The 19300-nt window shown below is 38.6% G+C and overlaps 1 protein-coding gene across 1 annotated transcript in view; it reads right to left on the reverse strand.

Annotated features, from left to right (window-relative positions):
• Positions 1-19300, reverse strand: part of ACSS3 (acyl-CoA synthetase short chain family member 3) — a 135151-nt gene that overhangs the window by 98436 nt on the left and 17415 nt on the right. Inside the window, exon 2 of the mRNA XM_037513928.2 lies at positions 8994-9138. Within this exon, the coding sequence (XP_037369825.1) occupies positions 8994-9138 (145 nt within the window). The remainder of the gene's footprint in view (positions 1-8993; positions 9139-19300) is intronic.

A 19300-nucleotide genomic window follows, 5' to 3' on the forward strand; every position in this document is an offset into this window, starting at 1 on the left:
AAGTCTGATCCTCTTTTGCTGTCCCAAGAGTGGGGACCTGCATGCTTTTGCCTCAACTTCAACAATGCAGATCAGATCAATGAATCAGATCAATGAACTAGGGGGTGAAAGTGCAACTGGACTTACTCCGGGTCGTGGCAGAGTGTACCTCATCACCTTTGAGTGAGGAATGCCTTTTTAAAAAATTTTACCTACTATATTATTGGGCATCTTTGTTTTAGCATCTTAGCCTTCAAGCTAACATTTAATTGAATTTTGGGGAAAATATATCAATAGTTAGGCAACTTTTTAATGAAAAAGTTATCCAAGTAGTTTTTTTTTAAATGTAACATAACTGGAAGAGAGCTAAAGCATTTGTAACAAATAATTCTCTTTTCCTACAGTTCTACTTTAAGATTATACAGAAAACTTTCCTTTGAGCACTACATAAAAATAACTCAAAAGATGGGGAAAAAGCAAATCATTTTCAGGTCACTGGTCTGTAATAGGAAGAATTAGACATTTTAGAAACACTGGTATAACCAGAAATACAAAATAAGAGACAAATGTGGAATAAATATTACTCCATCCTCGAGAAGATTTTACTCTAGTCAGTGGTGCACTAATAAGCAGGTGCACTCACAGAATAGGTACACTGATAAGAGCAAAAAAAATGAACCAGTGTATTTTTCAAATCAAAAGAAGTGAACTTACACTTGAAACAGTAATCTTGATTTTAGAAGCAACACCATGTCTGTGAAAACCTGTCTTAGAAAATTCAAAAGTGTTGATTATATTGCTGCTATTTTGGGGATTGTGAAAATTATCATTAAATCTTTTTCTATACTAGATTAAATTGGTCTGATACTTATTTTCCTTATATAAAGTATTCTTGGAATCGAACTTAAAATTTTATTAAGTTGTTATTCAAACCAAAGTTGGAGTTATAATTTCGATAAAAATTTAAATCAGTTGTTGGTATAGGCTCATCTTCAATTTCAAATGAAATCTAAGTGTTTCTTTGAAAACACAATATATAACTTTGCATTATATATAATAGTCCATAAATAATAATGAGGCCCATGTGAAAATAAGTTTGTACTAGACCACTCAAAATCAACATAACTAGAGCACATTAATGTTAATGAAAATAAAAGGCCTAGCACAGCACCATCTTCAGTAGACCATTTACAGTTTTAAAATAAACACTAAAGCTCATGCTTCGTGTTTTAAGATATTCTACTAAAGGGCAGTTCCAATTTTCCTGCCAAATAATAAACTAATAAGGACTTACTAGAGTACACTTCTTTTCATTTTTAAAACAGGGGAGAATGTCTTCTGAGCTTCAGATTTCATCAACATTGGCATTAAAGACTCTTCATCATTTTCTCTTAAGGTGTTCAGATATGGTAAGTTAAACCCTTTAATCATGAGAAAGTCTCCCCCAAAGCTTGCTAACATGGTAAAAATGCAATGTAAAAAAAAACCAATAGGTAAAAGGAAACAAGAAAAGGCTAATAAACACAAGGAGTTCAACTTCATTACGTCTTAGGTAAGAGCAAGTTAAAACCACAATGCTATACATTCACCAGAAAGGCCCAAATTAATAAGACTTGGTATTATTGGCAATACCAAATGTTGACAAGTAGGCATTCTCACATAGAGCAAGTGGGGGCATAAATTGGTACAACCACTCTGGAAAATTGTTTGGCACTATCTACTCAAACTGAGCATGTACATATACCATAAATCAGCCATTTCTGTCCAAAGCACACCGCAATACATGCATACATATTGTCACCAAAATCCATGCACAAACATATTTATAGCAACATTGTCAGCAATTGCCCCAAACTGGTCATTACTCAAATGAAAAACCTACAGCCGCTTCTAATAAAATAAAAGAATCTCATAAACAAAAAGTTGAGTGGAAAAATAAAACAGACACAAAAGAGTACCTTGTATTATTCAATTTATACAAAGTTCAAAAGCAGGTAAACTTCATCATGTGTAGTATTTAGACATCTGGATACAATCACAGGAGAGTGGGGTGGAGAGGATAAATGATTCAGAGAGGTATAATAAAGGGATAAGGGTTTCTGCTAGGATGGGAATATTATCTCCTTTCTGTTTATTGTAGGGGCCCAGACCTGAACATCCAGGTTCTTGCCTAAAGCAGATACTGAATGTAGCCCGAATAAAGTTTCAAGTTTCCTATTGTGACGATTAAACCCTGCCTCCTGCTTGCTCGTTGTGGCTTGTTTGTATTGGTGGTCTCTCCTTGTTCGAGATAACGAGAGACCTCCTCTTCTGAACCTATATAACACTGTACACATTCTTGAATAAATGAGACTAGCAATGATCCTGGCTTTGTCTCCACTCCTTGTGTACCTCTGTCCTACCTAGCCCCTGCTTCCTCCCCCGGGTACCACGTTGATCTGCCTGGCTGGCCCGGACAGTTTATGAAAATATAACAAGCTTAATATTTATGTTCTGTGTACTAATCTGAATGTGTATTACCTTTCAAGAAAAGTTTAAAATGTGGCATGCTGGGAAAAACATGAACCACAGTAAGTTTCCACTCATACCCGCATCATTCACCTATTTACCCAGCATGGACAAGGTATTTTCCTTAGAGACAGACCTCTCAGCAGAGCTGACTATAATATAGAGGATGTTTTTATTGTTTATTTAGGAGATGTAAGGAAAGAAAACCAATCATATGCACTGTTCTATCTTTGTCCCTCAAGAAGCACCCATTGTCAGGGCTGAATTTATGTATGTTTTTCTGACTTTGTGTTTTAGTTTTTTTCTAAAGGAAATACTGATGAGGTGACACAGGAATAGCAGATGATCTTACTGTGACATATTCCTGATAAAATAAAATTCATAGTTAAGAGAGCATCCTAAAATAAAGAACAGATTTGGAGGGAGAACTTCTCATAGGACAGGGCCCTGAATTTCAGAGTATCAAACTAATTATAACCATGGCCATAATTCTCTTTCAAAAAATTGCCTTTAGTAGAGGTAATGGACACTTCCTTTTGAATTCAATCATGAAAATTTAGCACGTGTTAGCTTTCATCAGTTTTTCTCTGTATATGTATATTTATGAAAACTTTTCAAATGCCTTCTAGAAGTCACATACTTATTGTGCAAGTAGATTCATAAAAATTCATAATTGTTTGAATACAAACTAAGCAAACTTATCACACAGAGGTAAGGTCAAAATGAAATCAAAGATAGAGAAAATAAATTCAAAGCAGGAATATCTAAAAATAATAAATATTCCATCGTATCTACATACACATACCAATGTGATCTCACCCACACCTTTATATTATTGAGATTTGATACAGCTATTTACTTGAAAAGAGCTAATAAGAGAACACAATAAACACATACATGTCTCAGAATGCACATCTTCGGCGCTGTCAGGGAAGTTCAAGGAGAAAATACTCATCTTGAACCACCAAGCTAAATGTAAATAAGTTAGCACCATTAAACTACTTGGAGAGATCTAGTTCTACTAGCAATGCAGTTTAAAGATCAGAAGTTCTTGCAACAAGGAAATCCCGAGTCATTTATAAATTTCAAACGTTATTTTACCCATCCTTTCCTGAATGATGAATGATGAATTCAACAAATATTTTCTATATGGCAGCCACTGTTCTGTGAATAAAATAAAAATCCTTACCCTCCTAAAACATACATTCCGTAAGAGAAAACAGCACTAAAAGAGATAAATAAGATGCAAAGAATGATACTGTGTAATAGCTAAATTCTTAAAATAGAAAAGAGAAATATGAAGCCATGTGAACAGGAAAATTTATATTAAATATCAACAGGGAAAATCTCATTGAGAAAAAAAAATCCAAGTACCATGAACCACAAGATACCTGCAAGAAAAACCATTTCAAGTAGAGGGTAGGCAAATACAAGGGTTGGAAATGGGCGAGGAGCATGCTGGGAGAGTTGACTGCAGAAGGCAAGATGGGACAGGTATTTAGGGCAGTGTGGTGGTGCTGAGGAATATGAAGGAGCTAGATCCTGCAGAACCACTTGCAGAAAGGACTGGCTATTGCTCCTTTATTCCCTTCACCCTCTAAATAAAGAAAAGTTCTGAAGATGACATTGAGAGCTCTCAGTGTCTAATACACTGGAGCCCTAGGCCCCACCCACTTGTGCTCTACTTTATACTAAAGCTACTTTATATTAGAGGCACTAGGTTTGCTCTTCTTCAGTCTCCTCATATGTGTTGTCTTCCTGTCCTCATATGTGCTAGCCTTCCTGTCCCCACGGTTTTCCACTTATGGTGGGTTGATTTTAGGTGTTGACTCTTCACTCAAGTCTATGTTCTATTAACCCTTAGCTGAGTTGGGTAATTTCCATTATGTTTGCACAGAAAATAACATTAACCCCTACTGCAACCTTTATCATTATAACATAGTTGTTTTTTGTTGTTGTTGTTCCTTAAAAATAGGGAATGGATCAATTTACTTTGTATTGCTTGTTCCTAAAGGGGTTTGGCCTACAAAATAAATATTTGTTGAATGAATGGTGCATCTTGAAACAGGCTCAGAACTCTCTAAAAAAGTCTTAATGAAGGGTTATTCAAATGACTGGATCTACATGAAGATGGCTGTTTGAAAAGTTCGCCTTCTGAATCTTTTTGTAAAACCCTCAGATATTTCATGTCACTGAACCGATTTAGTCTAAAATTGTGTTTAGTTCACTAATGAAATTTGAAATGCTAACTATCTTAATCAAGTTTTACCTAGCCAGAAACTCCCAGTAGAAATGAAACAGTGGAGATAAAGCTAGTAAAGTACAAAGGCACTTCTTTTTGTTTGATCTCAATGGCATTACCCATTAAATCTTCCTGTCTTCTCTACTTAATAAAATAAAGGCCACGGGGAAGCAGAAACAGTTAATCAAAGGGGAGCACAATGTCTCCCTCTTTCATAACATTCTACCTTTACTGCTTTAGAGAAGAAAAGCCTGGAAAGCAGACACTGTCAGCAGGTGAGAGAAATAGGCCTTCTAAGTACTTTGATGTCAGGCTAAACTGAAACCAATGAACCAGTACGAACCTTTAAAGGATCTAAGAGTTTAGACTCGGGCCTCCCCGGTGGTGCAGCGGTTGAGCGCTGGGTTGCGAAGCTGCCCGCAGCCTCAGCGGCACCGGTTCAATCCCCGGCTGCTCCCCGGCCACCGGAGGAGGGTCCCACATGGTGCGCAGACCTCTCCTGCCACCCGCTGCTCCCCTCAGCAGTGTACTTCAGTCCTTCTGCCTGCTCTGCTCCCTGCTCTGGCTCTGGTGAATTCTCTCACCCTCCCGCGCTTCTGACTGTACCCAGTGCATGTATAAACAAAGCAAGCAAACAAAACAAAATAAATAAATAAATAACATGCCTCTATTAAAAAAAAAAAAAAAAATAAGAGTCTAGACTCAATATTAGAAAACCAAGATGAGCTAACAGAAAGCTTTCTAAGCACGTGAGTGTGTGTCACATATAGTTTTATGTAATTAAAAGAAGACAATAGATAATCAGAATAGCACAACTGTTATTTACCTCTTCTTATTTTAGATTTCTCCAAAGCCTTTTTCTTTGATTCTGATGTTCAGTTATATATCAAAGTAAGTATGTTGACATACATAATATTTTTATAATGTAGCTATATAAGCTTCCGATTTTGCATACCAATTAAAATGCACCAGTATTGGGGCCTCCCCGGTGGTGCAGCGGGTTGAGCGCCACACTGTGAAGCTGTCCGCAGCCTCCACAGAGCAGGTTCAATCCCAGCTGGCCAGCGAGAATCCCACATGGTGCGGTAGACCTCTCCTGTCGCGCCCGCTGCTCCCCTCAGCAGTATATTTCTGTCGTCTGCCTGTTCTACTCCCTGCTCTGTCTCTGGTGAATCCTCTCACCCTCCCACGCCTCTGGCCTGTACCCCAGCTCTTGTATAAAAATAAATAAATCTTTTAAAAAAATAAATTAAATGCACCAGTATCTTGAGCTTGAATATTAGTAAAATATGTGGCCAAGTCCCAGAAACTAGTTTTTAGTCATAGATTAAGCATCACCTAAAAGCTGAAAATGCAAACCTAAAAGAAAACATGGAGTATAATTGATTTTCAGGAAATTTTCATCATCTCTTATAAATAAAACATATCTTTGAGGAATAACAAAGTCATTTGGTAATAGAGGGCCTTTCCTATTTAGCCCCAGTGTCCTTTAGCATTTCATTCTGAAAACACACAGTTCCCACTTGCCACCAATAAAAAGCACCTGGTCATATATACACAGCATTATTTTGTTTTGTTCTTTCTTTGCTGCCCAGCATTTGAATTCCCTTCTCCCTTAATACCGACATTTCCTAGCCTGATTTCTAGAGGGAAGCAAAGCTCCAATTCCTACTGTGAAATCAAAAGAAGACAAGACATGTCTTTTCCCATCTGGTAGTTTAGGCAGGCAACCTAACTTTGGCTTCTACCCTGTCAACCTAGAATGAGATTGAGTCATCAGAAAGTTTAGTTACTAGACAGTTTGTGAGTTTTCCTTAAGTCTTTGTTGCTCCTTTTTCCCATTTGCAATGTTCCATTGTTTTGTGCCTGATTATTCAATATTCCCTTTTCATAAATTCCACTTACACCAAAATCAGCTAAATATGGGATTTGTTATTGCAAACAGGCTGAAAACCAGCCTGAGCAAAATTAACTTAATTTTACATTTAAATTGTTTGCAACTCAGGATTGGAGAGGAAATTGTTCTGTCTCAGTTGCCTTTATTGAAATCTCTTAGTTAAACGGAATGCTATTAATGCAAAAGTATGTAATTTCAGAAGCCAGAGAGAGTGGACTAAACTTTCTAAAAATCTAATGGAAACCTCAAATGGACTAAGTGAAACAGGAGAATGTGCTTCAAAATGTTGTCATTCAAAAGCAAATGCTTCCAAGCACCACCATGGCAGATTGTTCAACTAATGGGTCACAACCGGTGACAATTTTTACACCCACAGAACTTTTAGGAATGTTTTAGGAAATATTTTTTGGTCATCACAGTTGGGGAGGGGGCAATTTCACAATAGAGGTCAAGAAAGCTGCTAAATATCCTCCCATGCACATGACATTGTTCACAACTAAGAATCACCTGACCTAAATTGTCCATATTGAGAATCCCTGATCTCACAATTATCTCCTCAAAATCTCATGTAAGTAAAATTCCCCATAGAATTCAAATAGCTCTCACACAGTCACAATATCAAAATACATTTAAAATTACTGCTAAAGGGCCTCCCCGGTGGCGCAGCGATTGAGCGCTAGGTTGGGAAGCTGCCCACAGCCTCTGCAGCGCCAGTTCGATCCCCAGCTGCTCCCCGGCTACCGAAGGAGGGTCCCGCATGGCACGCAGACCTCTCCTGCCGCCTGCTGCTCCCCTCAGCAGTGTACTTCGGTCCTCTGCCTGTTCTGCTCCCTGCTCTGGCACTGGTGAATTCTCTCACCCTCCCACGCTTCTGACTGTACCCAGTGCTTGTATAAATAAATAAATCTTAAATAAATAAATAAATAAATAAATGAAATTACTGCTAAAAACTCATCTATCCTAATGATAAAAGAAGAAAAATTTTCATAATTCATCACTCAGTGCCATGAGTCACTTAAAAACTACACTGATGGTAAAGAACTAAAAAAGAGTATAAGAAGGGACAGGAGCTCACTTGTTCAGGGCTGTAAAGGGGGGGAGTATCTTGGGGGTGACAGAACATCCAGGGTGAAGAGGAGTCTTGTTCGTGGTCAAGAATGTCAAGAAATGGAGCTTGGCGGAATGCCTTCTACATAATAAGAGTCTATTTTTTTTTTTTGTTTTTTTTTTTCTTTCTGAATCATTTGTTAATAACCAGGCAGTGCTTGGTAAAAGAAAAGGAAGTTAGCAGGCTCTTTCAGTAATAACACAAGAGCTGGAGAAAATAAAGGACAAATGTGATGGCAATGTGGATGGCAAGCAAAGAGCAGAAGAAGATTGAAGCATATTCTTAGAGATTTTCTAACCTTGCCCTATAAAATGAGTACCTTTTTGGGACTGTAAATGTTAAAGGGTGAAAACAACTCTCAATGAGCTTTCACATCTCTATTTCCAATGTGCACTAAAACACCATTACATATGTCAATGAATTAAAAAATTCAAAGGTTATTCAATGTCAATAAAACAAATAACCCAATAAAAAATATGGGCCTTTTTTTATATGAGCCCATATTAAAAAGACAAGAAACAACAAATGTTGGTAAGGATGTAGAGAAAAAGAAGCATCTTATACTGTTGGTGGGAGTGTAGACTGGCTCAGTCCTTATGGAAAATAGTTACGGGGGTTCCTCAAAAGATTAAAAGTGGATCACCCATAAGAGCCAGCAAGCCCACCTTTAGGTATGTACCTAGGTACACAAAAACACTAACTCAAAAGGAAATATGCTCTCCCATGTTCATAGAAGTACTATTTACAATAGTCAAAATATGGAAATAATCTAAATGCTCAAAAACAGGTGAGTGAATCAAAAGATGTTGTATGTATACTCAATGGAATACTACTCAGCAATCAAAAAAGACACTCATACCATTTGTGGTGTCATGGATGAAGTTGGAAGGGATTATGCCAAGTGAAAAAAGTCAGAGGAGAAAGATAAATACCAGATGGTGTCACTTATAAATGGAATTAGAAAAACAGTACAAAGAAATAGATAAATCAGAAAACTGATTATAGAAATATGAAACCTGGAGGGGGTGGGGAGGAAGTTAGAGTGAGAGCAAGGTGGGGAGGGAGTACAATAGACTAAGGCAGTGGATCATAATCAGGTGCTTTGGTGCTGGGTGCAATAACACCAAATACAAACAATAATGTAAACCAACATTATCTAATAAATAAAACATTAAAAAATGGTTACTCAATGTTAATGTATGCATTTAAGTAATACTTATGATATTCAAATAACATATACAGAAAGTTTTTGATATTACCTGCTCCAGGACTTCTTTGTAGGTAAAAGTTGCTTTAGTATTTGTAACAGGACTGTCGTAGATGATAGCAATTTTATCTCCTTTACCATTTTCAATATGACGATCAACAGCATTATAACAAATGTTAAGCATTCCTTCTACAAACCTGAAAAATAATTGGAAATTAAAAAGTGAATGACTTTTCAAAATATATTGTTGCTTCCCTAGGTTCTTATATTTCTATTTGCAGAGCTGTCCCTTAAAAGAGTGTTTTCCCATGCATGTTGTGCAAGGTAGTAATGGATGTAAACTAAGTATTTAAAATGATATAGAAATGACATTTCTATTTTAATAAATATGTATTTATTTTGATGTGCACTAGAAAAAAATATACCTCACACTTCAAGATGACAACTTTGTGGATTTTATTGCTTAGGATAAGACTAGAGTACAGAGCACAAAATAAGCTACTTTACGTGGATGAAATGAACTGTTTATAAAGGCAGCACAGCCACATTAAACTAAGATGGCAAATGGTAAATGTATGACTGAAGTTTGGGCACCTGCTATAAAAAGACAAACTTACTGGAAAATTAAATTCTTTGAAAAAGTTAAATATACCCTTCCCTTTCAATTAAATTTGATGCTTCCAATTTCATAAAGAATATATAAGCTCTTTTCTGCCTATTGGAAATGCTTCATAATTTGAATAAAGAATGGCTATGCATGTAAAATTTTAATTGATTTTTTAAAAAACCTTTATAATTCAGTGCCTTTCATCTCTTAATTGATCAATGCCACTCTTTGAAATATCATGTAGCTGGAAGGAGATACATTTTAAAGAAATATAGTTCACTTTTCCAAAAGAAAAAGTTTAGTTAGCCTTTGTCACATTTTTTAGGACTTATTAGAATAAAATACATAATTATAATAATAGTCCATGTGTCCTATTGTCAGACTACCAAATATTATAACAATGAAAAATTTCAGGAAAAAATATCAAAGGAAGAAGAAAAAGGCCTGTTATAAAATAGTTGAGTATCACCTTCATTTCTTCCCTCAAAGAGCCCTGTGTGAAATGAAGCAGTGAATTAAAATCAGCAATAGATACATTGGTAGCATTAAGAAATAATAGCTACCAAAGGCAGCAGGAAGAAGAATCACTTAATCAGGGTCAAATGACCCTACACACTTCAATAATTCCAAACTATGACTCTCTTACAAGTGGGTAATATAATTATTTTGAATTGTCAAGTGTGATAGACCCAATGTTTGAATTTTCCCCTTGACTTTCCTTCCATCAAAAATATTTTATCTAGGCCTCCCTGGTGGCGCAGGCAGTTGAGCACCGCGCTGTGAAGCTGTCTGCAGCCTTTGCAGCACGGGGTCGATTTCCTGGTCAGCCAGGGAGCTACCCATATGGTGCAGCAGACCTCTCCTGTCTCGCCCGCTGCTCCCCTCAGCAATGTACTTCTTTCAATCTGCCTGTTCTGTTCCCTGCTCTGTCTCTGGTGATTCCTCTCACCCTCCCATGCATCTGGCCTGTACCCTGGTTCTTGTATAAATAAATAAATCTTTTTAAAAACATTTTTCCCTCGCTCCACCTTCATAAGTAAAGAATATTTCCCTTGTTTGGGCTCACTTAATAGTGACTTGCTTTGGCAAATCAGTGGCCATGATGGTCTAATTAATAACACCATGTTAATTTACTCAATTAAAATAACCTCTCTTTCCTACACTTAAGTTCAGTGATTTTCTCAGTGGTCCTAATTCTACCATAGAGGCACAGTGGATGTTTATCTTGGTTATCATACAGTTCTAAATTTCATTTGGTTCCTTATGTCTTTTATCTTTGTCATGGATTTTTATTTCTTTAATGAGAGATTAAAAAATATATATCTGTTTCAGGCATGCTCAGGGCTCCTTGTTGAAGAACATTCATGAGAGCTATCTGAAAAATCCTTCTCAGATGGCTCCAATCTCTGTGTCACTTTAGTGCTGGCATTATGAATTGTTTTTCTCATTCCAATTGAGATTTTCCTGTGACTTAGCTGTATCTTGGACATTGAGGGTATTTTACTATGAGACTCTGGAGCTTGTTGGGGATAGTATTTAAACTTACACTGAGGCAGCCTCCTCTGACATGTGACCACGCAGGCGATGCCTCGCTGCTACTGGGTTCAGGAAAGTTCCAGTTCCACACTGGGCCTCAACTGACACCCTGTAACAGTGTTATCTCCACAGCTAAGGGAGGATCCAGGTTCCCTACCCCACCCAAGGGAGGGTGGAGTTGAGTGGAGGAGAAGTTGAAGAAAAGACCTGCAAGAACAGGAGGAAGAGGACTAGACGAAGACCTGGTCGAGGCACATGAAGAGGAGAAACTGGAAAAACCGCACTTGCTTCTTGGCCTTGACTTATACCAAGGACTTGGGGGACATGGAAAGAGACACTTGAAAGAGACAGATGTGGGTGTAAGACCTATGGGGTAGCTGACAATGGCAGCCTTTATCTTTTTTTTTTTTTTAAAGATTTACTTTTTTATTTATTTATGCATACAAGAACTGGGGTGTAGGCCAGAAGTGCAGGTGGTGAGAGGATTCACCACAGAGCAGGGAGAAGAACAGGCAGATTTACTGAAATAAACTGCTGTGGGAGTGGTGGGACAGACAGGAGAGGTCTGCTGCACCATGTGGGTTAGCTCCCTGGCCAGAGATTGAACTCATGCAGCAGTGGCTGGTGATAGCTTGATAGCACTGAGATTTCAAGCCCTGCACCATCAGGAAGGCCCCAGCCTTTATCTCAACTTGTATTTTGATTTTGCTCTTTTCATTTCAGAAGTGTCCGGCTCCTTCTGTCTCTTTCTTATAAGTCCCCACTAGAAGGTGCCTTAGACTTGTAACAAACTTCTGGGCCTCAATGGCCCTGCTTTGGGTCAACCGTGTTTGTCTGGGCATTTACCCCCAAGGGGATGGGGGACGTTGAGGATTTCATAGAAAAACTATTTTAATTATAATCTTTCTTTTCTCTTTTCTCTAGTGCATACTAATTGCCTCTCTATTACACACTAATTATATTAAAGTTCTTTTCTATTGAAGATCTTATGAACTAAGAGTATATATTTTCTTGGTACAATGGATGGCAGAAGCCATTTAGAGCAAGCAGGTTTGGGGGTCTTGGGATGCTCCTCATTCTGACTGCTAACAACACCAGGGGTGTGTGTGAAGGGTATCTCATTACTGCTAGACAAATGTGACACTTCTTGGGCCTCCCTGGTGGCACAAGGGGTTGAGACGCAACCTATGAATCTGTCTGCAGCCACTGCAGCAAGAGTTCGATTCCCTGGTTGGCCAGGGAGCTACCCATATGGCACAGCAGACCTCTCCTGTCTCGCCCGCTGCTCCCCTCAGCAGTGTACTTCCTTCAATCTGCCTGTTCAGTTCCCCTCTCTGTCTCTGGTGAATCCTTTCACCACCCCACACACACCTTTGGCCTGTACCCCAGCTCTTGTATACATAAATAAATCTTTAAAAAAACAAACAAACAAATGTGACACTTCAGGATGCCACTTAGCTTAGGTGGTACCCTCCATGCTAAGAAGGTGTGGGCCTCCTCATTACCACTCTCATTTGTGTTCTAAGGACACTATGAGTTAAAGAGCACCCCAACCTCCTCACCTTCAGAGGAGGAAACTTCCAACACCCCACATAAACTTCCTGACACCATCAGTGGAGGTGGTGATGTTCAAAGCACTCTGTCATTGCCTAGCAAGAGTAGAATTCCAGACAATTCAGCAAATTTTTAATAGTAAAAATGGAGTTGGAGGCCTCCCCTGGTGGCGCAGCAGTTGAGCACTGGGCTGCAAAGCTGCCTGCAGCCTCTGCAGCACCGGTTGAATCCCAGCCACCGGTAAGGGTCCCACAAGATGTGCAGACCTCTCCTGCCGCACCCGCTGCTCCCCTAAGTAGTGTACTTCTTCAGTCTGCCTGTTCTGTTCCTCGCTCTGGCTCTGGTGAATTCTCTCACCCTCCCATGCTTCTGACTGTACCCAGTGCTTGTATAAATAAATAAATATAAATCTTAAAAAAAAAAATGGAGTTGGGGGGGTCACGGGTTTTTTTGGTTTTTTATTTTTTGTTTTTTGCTATTTTTGACTGGATCAGGGTTGTTATCTAAATGGTATTTGTCTTTTGAGGTTGCTAGTTTCCTGATTTTTTTTGTCCAGAATATAAAGGGTTTTTTTTTTGGGGGGGGGCAGGAGCAGTTTCCCTGCATCCACCAATCTCTCTAGCACCCATTCTGGGATACAAAAGCAAACAGAAAATTCAGGGACTGATTTCCATGTCATTCCCTGTATCCCAAAATTCCCACTGGTTCAAGCTTCTTCTCTCCACTGCTCAGAATCCTTTATGTATTATATCCTAGGATTTGGTATTTAGCAGAATGAATAAAGAGAACTACATTTCTCCTTGTTATCTAGTAATGAAAATCCCGTACTTCAGGTCAAGAATGCATGTGTTATTAACTCAGTTAATCAAAAAAAACTACCCTGATAGGTAGGTCCTATTCCAAATCCAATTTACCAAAGAGGAAACTCATCTGACAGTAACTTGCTCCAGGCAGCCAGATTTCAGAACCAAACCCTGAATCATCATACAATTAGTCTGCCTCCACAGGCTATACTCAATGGTTCTTTTTAATTGTTTGCAAATTTTGGATAGTTTGATATTTAAATTACTAACACCCTAGAGTATTCTTTTTTAAGAGTACCCTCAAAAATTTAAACAATTTATAGTTCTCTTTGTGGAAAGTTGAGAGGAAATTCAAACAGAGTATGGCCTGCAAGCAACCTTAAGCAAGAACTGCAGGAGATAACAAATTGGCCTCGCTCCAGAGGTAGTTACAGATAATGAATATACCGATATAAATTGGCTAAATGTAAAGATTGGTTTACTGTGGATTACTGGACCAAGTGACCTGCAAGGGGCCTCCCGGCTCAAAGATTTGATTATTCTACTATCACAAGATTCTTATTTCATTTTAAATCAAATCATTTCAGTGAAGGTTAACTGAATGCTTTCTATGTGCTGTCTCTTCACTGTCCCTTCTGAATTCATAGGTTTTAAACAATTTGCCCAGATTGTTAAAGTAACTAATGCTCACTGTAGGAAACAGGAAATATATATTGGAGAATTTTCTGTTTTTTCTATATATATAAATATTTTGCCTTGATGTTTAAGATGGTTATAAGGTTTTTTTCTTTCCACAAAGACCTGAAAATTCTTTTAAAAGTATTTACTGATGGCATAATATTTCATTCAATACCTATTTAATATTAAAGCTAGTCCTGAATTATTCCAAGTTGTCTTTCACAATATTTTAATGGGGTGGTCTCCAGGGAAAGGTGAGGTCCTGTTATAGGACAGGGAGAGGGGCAGCCCAAACCCCGCAAACCTGCCTATTCTAAATGGGTTCTGCCATCCGCCGCAGCAACACAAAACATAGGAGACTTTAATGGGAAGGAACTTTAATAAAACTAGGAAACAATACAGGTAAGGCAAAGAGTCTAGTTTCTAAGTGAAGCATCCAGAGTTACCCGTCCCCTCGTGGGTAAAAGTCCATCCAAATGGGATTGGCCCAGAGCAAGGCCCCAAAGCCTGCCACAAGTCTAAAGCACCTTCGAGTGGGGACCCACAGCAAAGGGTCAGAAACAATCAGACAAGCCCAGAAGGAAAAGAGCAAAATCAACATCAAGATAAAAGCTGCCATTGTCACCTCCCCACGGGTCTCACCCACATCTGTGTCACCCAGTCCACGACCAAAAGACAAGCACAGTTTCTTCACGTGTCTCTAGGCTCCATGCGCCTCCTCCAGGTCTCCTGGCTCCATCCTGCTTCCTTCCTTCCTCAGTCTCTTCTGCCGCTTCTCCTCTTCCTGCTCAGCTCCACCTCCCTTGGGTGGGGCAGGGAACCTCCCCCTTTCCTGGGGACCACCCTGTTACAGTCCCAGTTTCCCTGTCCCATCCAAGGAAGGGTGGAGCTGAGCAGGGAGGAGAAGCTGGAGAAGAGACTGAGGAAGGAAGGAAGCAAGATGGAGAGCCAGAAGGAGACACAAGGAGAGGAGAGACATGTGAAGAAGCTGCACTTGCTTCTTGGTCTTGGACTGGTTGAAACAGATGTGGATGAGAGACCCTTGGGGAGGTTGACAGTGGCAGCGTTTATCTTGATTTTGATTTTACTCTTTCCTTCCAGACTTGTCTGGCCATTTCTTACCCTTTCTATGGATCCCCATCAGAAGGGAGTAGAGGTAGAAATGATTAACATAGTTGTTAAACAATCAATATAGAAAAGTAAAATATCTCTTTGGTGCAGACTGAGGTGCAGACCAGGTAGGGGCAAGGAGATTGAGGGCCATTGCAAAAGAATCACCAGTGCTTCCAAGTTAACCTAGTCAAATCAAATATAGAAAAAATCCTTAGGCACCAACCCTCGAAACAATTAATTTAGCAATCCCATAAAGAAATGAGGCCCTCTCAAAGACAGGAAGACTTGACCAGTGCAATTTCTACACTTGCAAGAGGCAGCATCAGGGCAGCTCTTTCCGCCCGCTTGTGTCTATGCAAGCATCTTTGATTTCCTTCTCCTTTTTATAATAAACCTGCCCTGTTGATATAACTAAATGTCTGTGCCTCCTGGGGAGACTTGCTTGGTGTAAAGCCAGCAATATTTACTATTTGGCCCTATTTATTCATTTATTTTTAAAGATTTAATTTATTTATGCATACAAGAACTGGGGTATAGGCCAGAGGTGCAGGGGGTGAGAGGATTCACCAGAGACAGAGTGGGGAGCAAAACAGGTAGATATACTGAAATACCCTGCTGAGGGGAGCAGCGGGCAAGTCAGGAGAGGTCTGCTGTGCCAAGTGTGTAGCTCCCTGGCCAGGGATCAAACTCATGCTGCAGTGGCTGCAAATAGCTTCACTGCTTGCATGTTAACCCCTTGCGCCACCAGTGAGGCCCTATTTGGCCCTTTTTAAAAACAGCTTTGCCAATCACTGATCTGGAAGAATCCTGTTCAATAAAAATTTCTACACCAATAGAAACAGAAACATTCTCTATCTCCATTGCTCCACAGAGTAACCACTAACCACTTGTGGCACTAAATTTAAATTCAAACGGTTTAAAAATAAAACACAAAATTTAGGTCCTCAGTCAGACGAGCCTCATTTCAAGTGGTCAATAGTCACATTTGCTACTGTGACTGTGGAAATGAATTTGTAATTCTATTTCATTCTAATTAAATTACACTTAAGTAGCTATTGGCTATCATATTGGACAGTGCAATTTTACAGTATTCAGAGGTAGAGGTCTTGAGGGTCAAATACAAGGAGAGATCAAACAAGGTGAGGATTGCAAATCAATCCATCAATAAATAGTTATGAGGATCTTTGGGACAGTAAGTTGGGCAGAGTGAAGAGCCTCAGTCCAGTTTACTGGAGGTGAAGGAGGAAAAGGAGGAGGACCTGGTACATTGACAAGACTAAGAAGACAGGATATGAAGTTAACTGTCTTTAATTTGTGCAAATCTTTGAACTAGTTTTTATTAAAAGAGAAAGATGAAAAATGAAGTCAGTTAAGAGGAAAGAACTGAAAATCAATGGAAATACTTTTTGCATTTTAATGGTATAAACACTGGCAGGAAAATAAAAATAAGGCAATGTTTGGGTTCTTTTTGGAAGTACAGGGCTGCTGTAACAAGAGACATGTGTTTGGGGTGAGAGTATAAGATGAGTTAACATGAGAAAGACCTGTGCAACCTTGTATTAAAAGTCTTGGATACTTTGTTAAGGAAAAAGAATTCCTTCAAGGGTTTTGAGCAAGAGAATGCCCTTTTCAGAGATGGATTCCAGGTTAGACTGGAGAGACAAATGAAGAGATGGAATCAGCTAGAATCTATTGAATAGCCTAGGAAGTCACCATGGTAAGTAATGAAACCATGGGGAAGGGGTAACTATTACAGGGAGAACAAATCAAAGGTAATTAAAATTAGGAGGAAGAACACTATCAATAAAATGGAGAGTTTTCTCCTTTATGGGTCAAGTTTGTGCTCTCTTTAAAAGAGACCTGGAGTAGGAAAGAACAAGAAGTAGTTTGGAAATAGGGGAAATAACTAACATTTTGTGAATAATGTGCCAGGTTCCTAGCTTGGCAATTTATATACATCAAATCATTGAATTTATACACTAACCTTCAAGAAAGACAATGCTATTCCCACTTACAAATGAAAGATGAAGCTAGATGTTAAATAACTTCCCAGAATTTAAAATTAACACTTGTCAGACTGGAATCTAGTACTTTCTGACTCCAAGGAAAAGGCAATGAATTTTCAATAACACTTGCCTGTGTGCTTAGTTCAGTAATTCTCATACCTAGAAGCTGTTTCCTGCGGGCAGACCATGTGTTGCCTCAATAATAGTACACAGCAAATGCTCAATACTTTTTTAAAGTAGATGTCTACAAAGTGTGAATGAATGTCATTTGAAGTAGTACTCTTCTGACATATTAACACAAATAAAGAAAAGTCTTATAAGGTAAATACTCAGCAAAAACAATGAATAGCTCAAAGGACTACTATTGCATACAAACAGAGAAGTCTTTTAGCATTTTTAAGAGGGCATTATATTTTGTTATTCTCACAGTGGCATCCCATCTAAATTACAGACACTTGGCCCTGGGCAGTATCAACTGACTGTTCCAGGAAACCCTCCAAATTGGGTAATTGCTTACTTGGGGCAGCATAATAACCTTATGTTAATTTAATCACCAGGGATATTGTTATTTGCAAAATACTTGGAAAGCACATCTCTCTATAGAATGATTTTAAAAGAGAAACCTAAGACAAGGAGAGAGACATTGTTGAGCTCTGGCAATTCTTTATACATTAGTATATATACTCAGAACCTGGCCCCATCCCACCACCTCTAGACACATATTACCCCATCTCAACATGAAAGAACAGTCCAGACATTTGCATTGCTGCCAAAGATCATCTCAGATTAAAACTCAGTGAACTGCCAATGGTGAGAAATGAAGCCAATGGGAAAAAGAATAGAGAGACAGACTTTCCAGAAATCAACACCAGGTATCTGAACTGAATCCACTGCCAATGAAGAGAAAAGGCATGAATGAATGAAAGATCTTAAAGATCCTTGGACTGTGAGTCATGCCTGACAGTTAAATTCAAAGGAGGTAAAGGCATCATTTTATCCTGCTGGTTTTATCTTTGCTCCAAAGGAAATGCAGGAGAAACAGAGCACTGAATCAGAAGGAAATGGGGTTTGGTTTCCAATAAAAAAGGAAAATATAAAATTAATTAACTTAATGTTAAAGGTCAAATGTAAAGATCAAAGTACATACAAAAGCATGAATTTATTATAATTTAAATGTAATCATGAATAAATGTAAAGCTGAAAGGTATATTTAAAAGGAAAGCAAATTTTATCAGTCAACCTTTTCCAAGAGAACACTTAGGATAGTCTGAAGGCAGTGATCCCTCATCAGCCTACTGAGAAAAAAGTCATGATGGGTAGGTACATAAGGAACTGCAATCCAAACCAGAGCAGAAAAACAGACCTGCAGACCAGGATGCTCACAGAAACCTCTGGAAAGTAACCCCAACACTGCAGAACTATCCAGAAAACCAGGAAGGGTCACAAGAAGAGGTGCACTTTCTAATGCCAACTTCATATGTTGGAGGCAATACGAGATGTTGTTATTTTACTCTGGTTAACAAGAAATGGGAAGAGGAAAGGAAAGCAATAGCAACCTAGCGTTCTCTAAACCCTAAAACTTTAGGACTGGATAATTTTCTATTTCCTATTACATCATATTAACTCTCCATTTCCTTTTCTCCAAGGCTACCACTCATTCAGAATGATACGCTGCCATGTTCTGATGAAACTCTCCTCTAAAGCAGAGGCTCCCAAAGGCAGACACACATTCATTAACTGATTCTGCACAACACTTAGCTTATGTCCACAGAGGGATGTCTAATACAAGCTCTTATTAAAGAGGAGGCATACAATCAATCATTTTAGAGTGTCTAAGTACTTTTCTTCCTGTGGAACCTTATATATTATCCTGAGCTAATTTCAATAAGCACTGCTATTGTGGCAGATACAGAGAGAGCATCAATTTTGTTCATTTCACTTCTTAAAACTAAAAAAATCTGAAGCAAATAGGCACAAAAGTCAGTGTTCAATGTCCACTAAATTTTTAACTTTTTATTCTATAAATATTTAAAAAGGAAAAAAGACTATGGGAGCTTAGTCA

Source organism: Talpa occidentalis, unplaced genomic scaffold (genome assembly GCF_014898055.3).
Source record: "Talpa occidentalis isolate TD23 unplaced genomic scaffold, MPIMG_talOcc4v2.1 talOcc4.16, whole genome shotgun sequence".
NCBI lineage: Eukaryota > Metazoa > Chordata > Mammalia > Eulipotyphla > Talpidae > Talpa > Talpa occidentalis.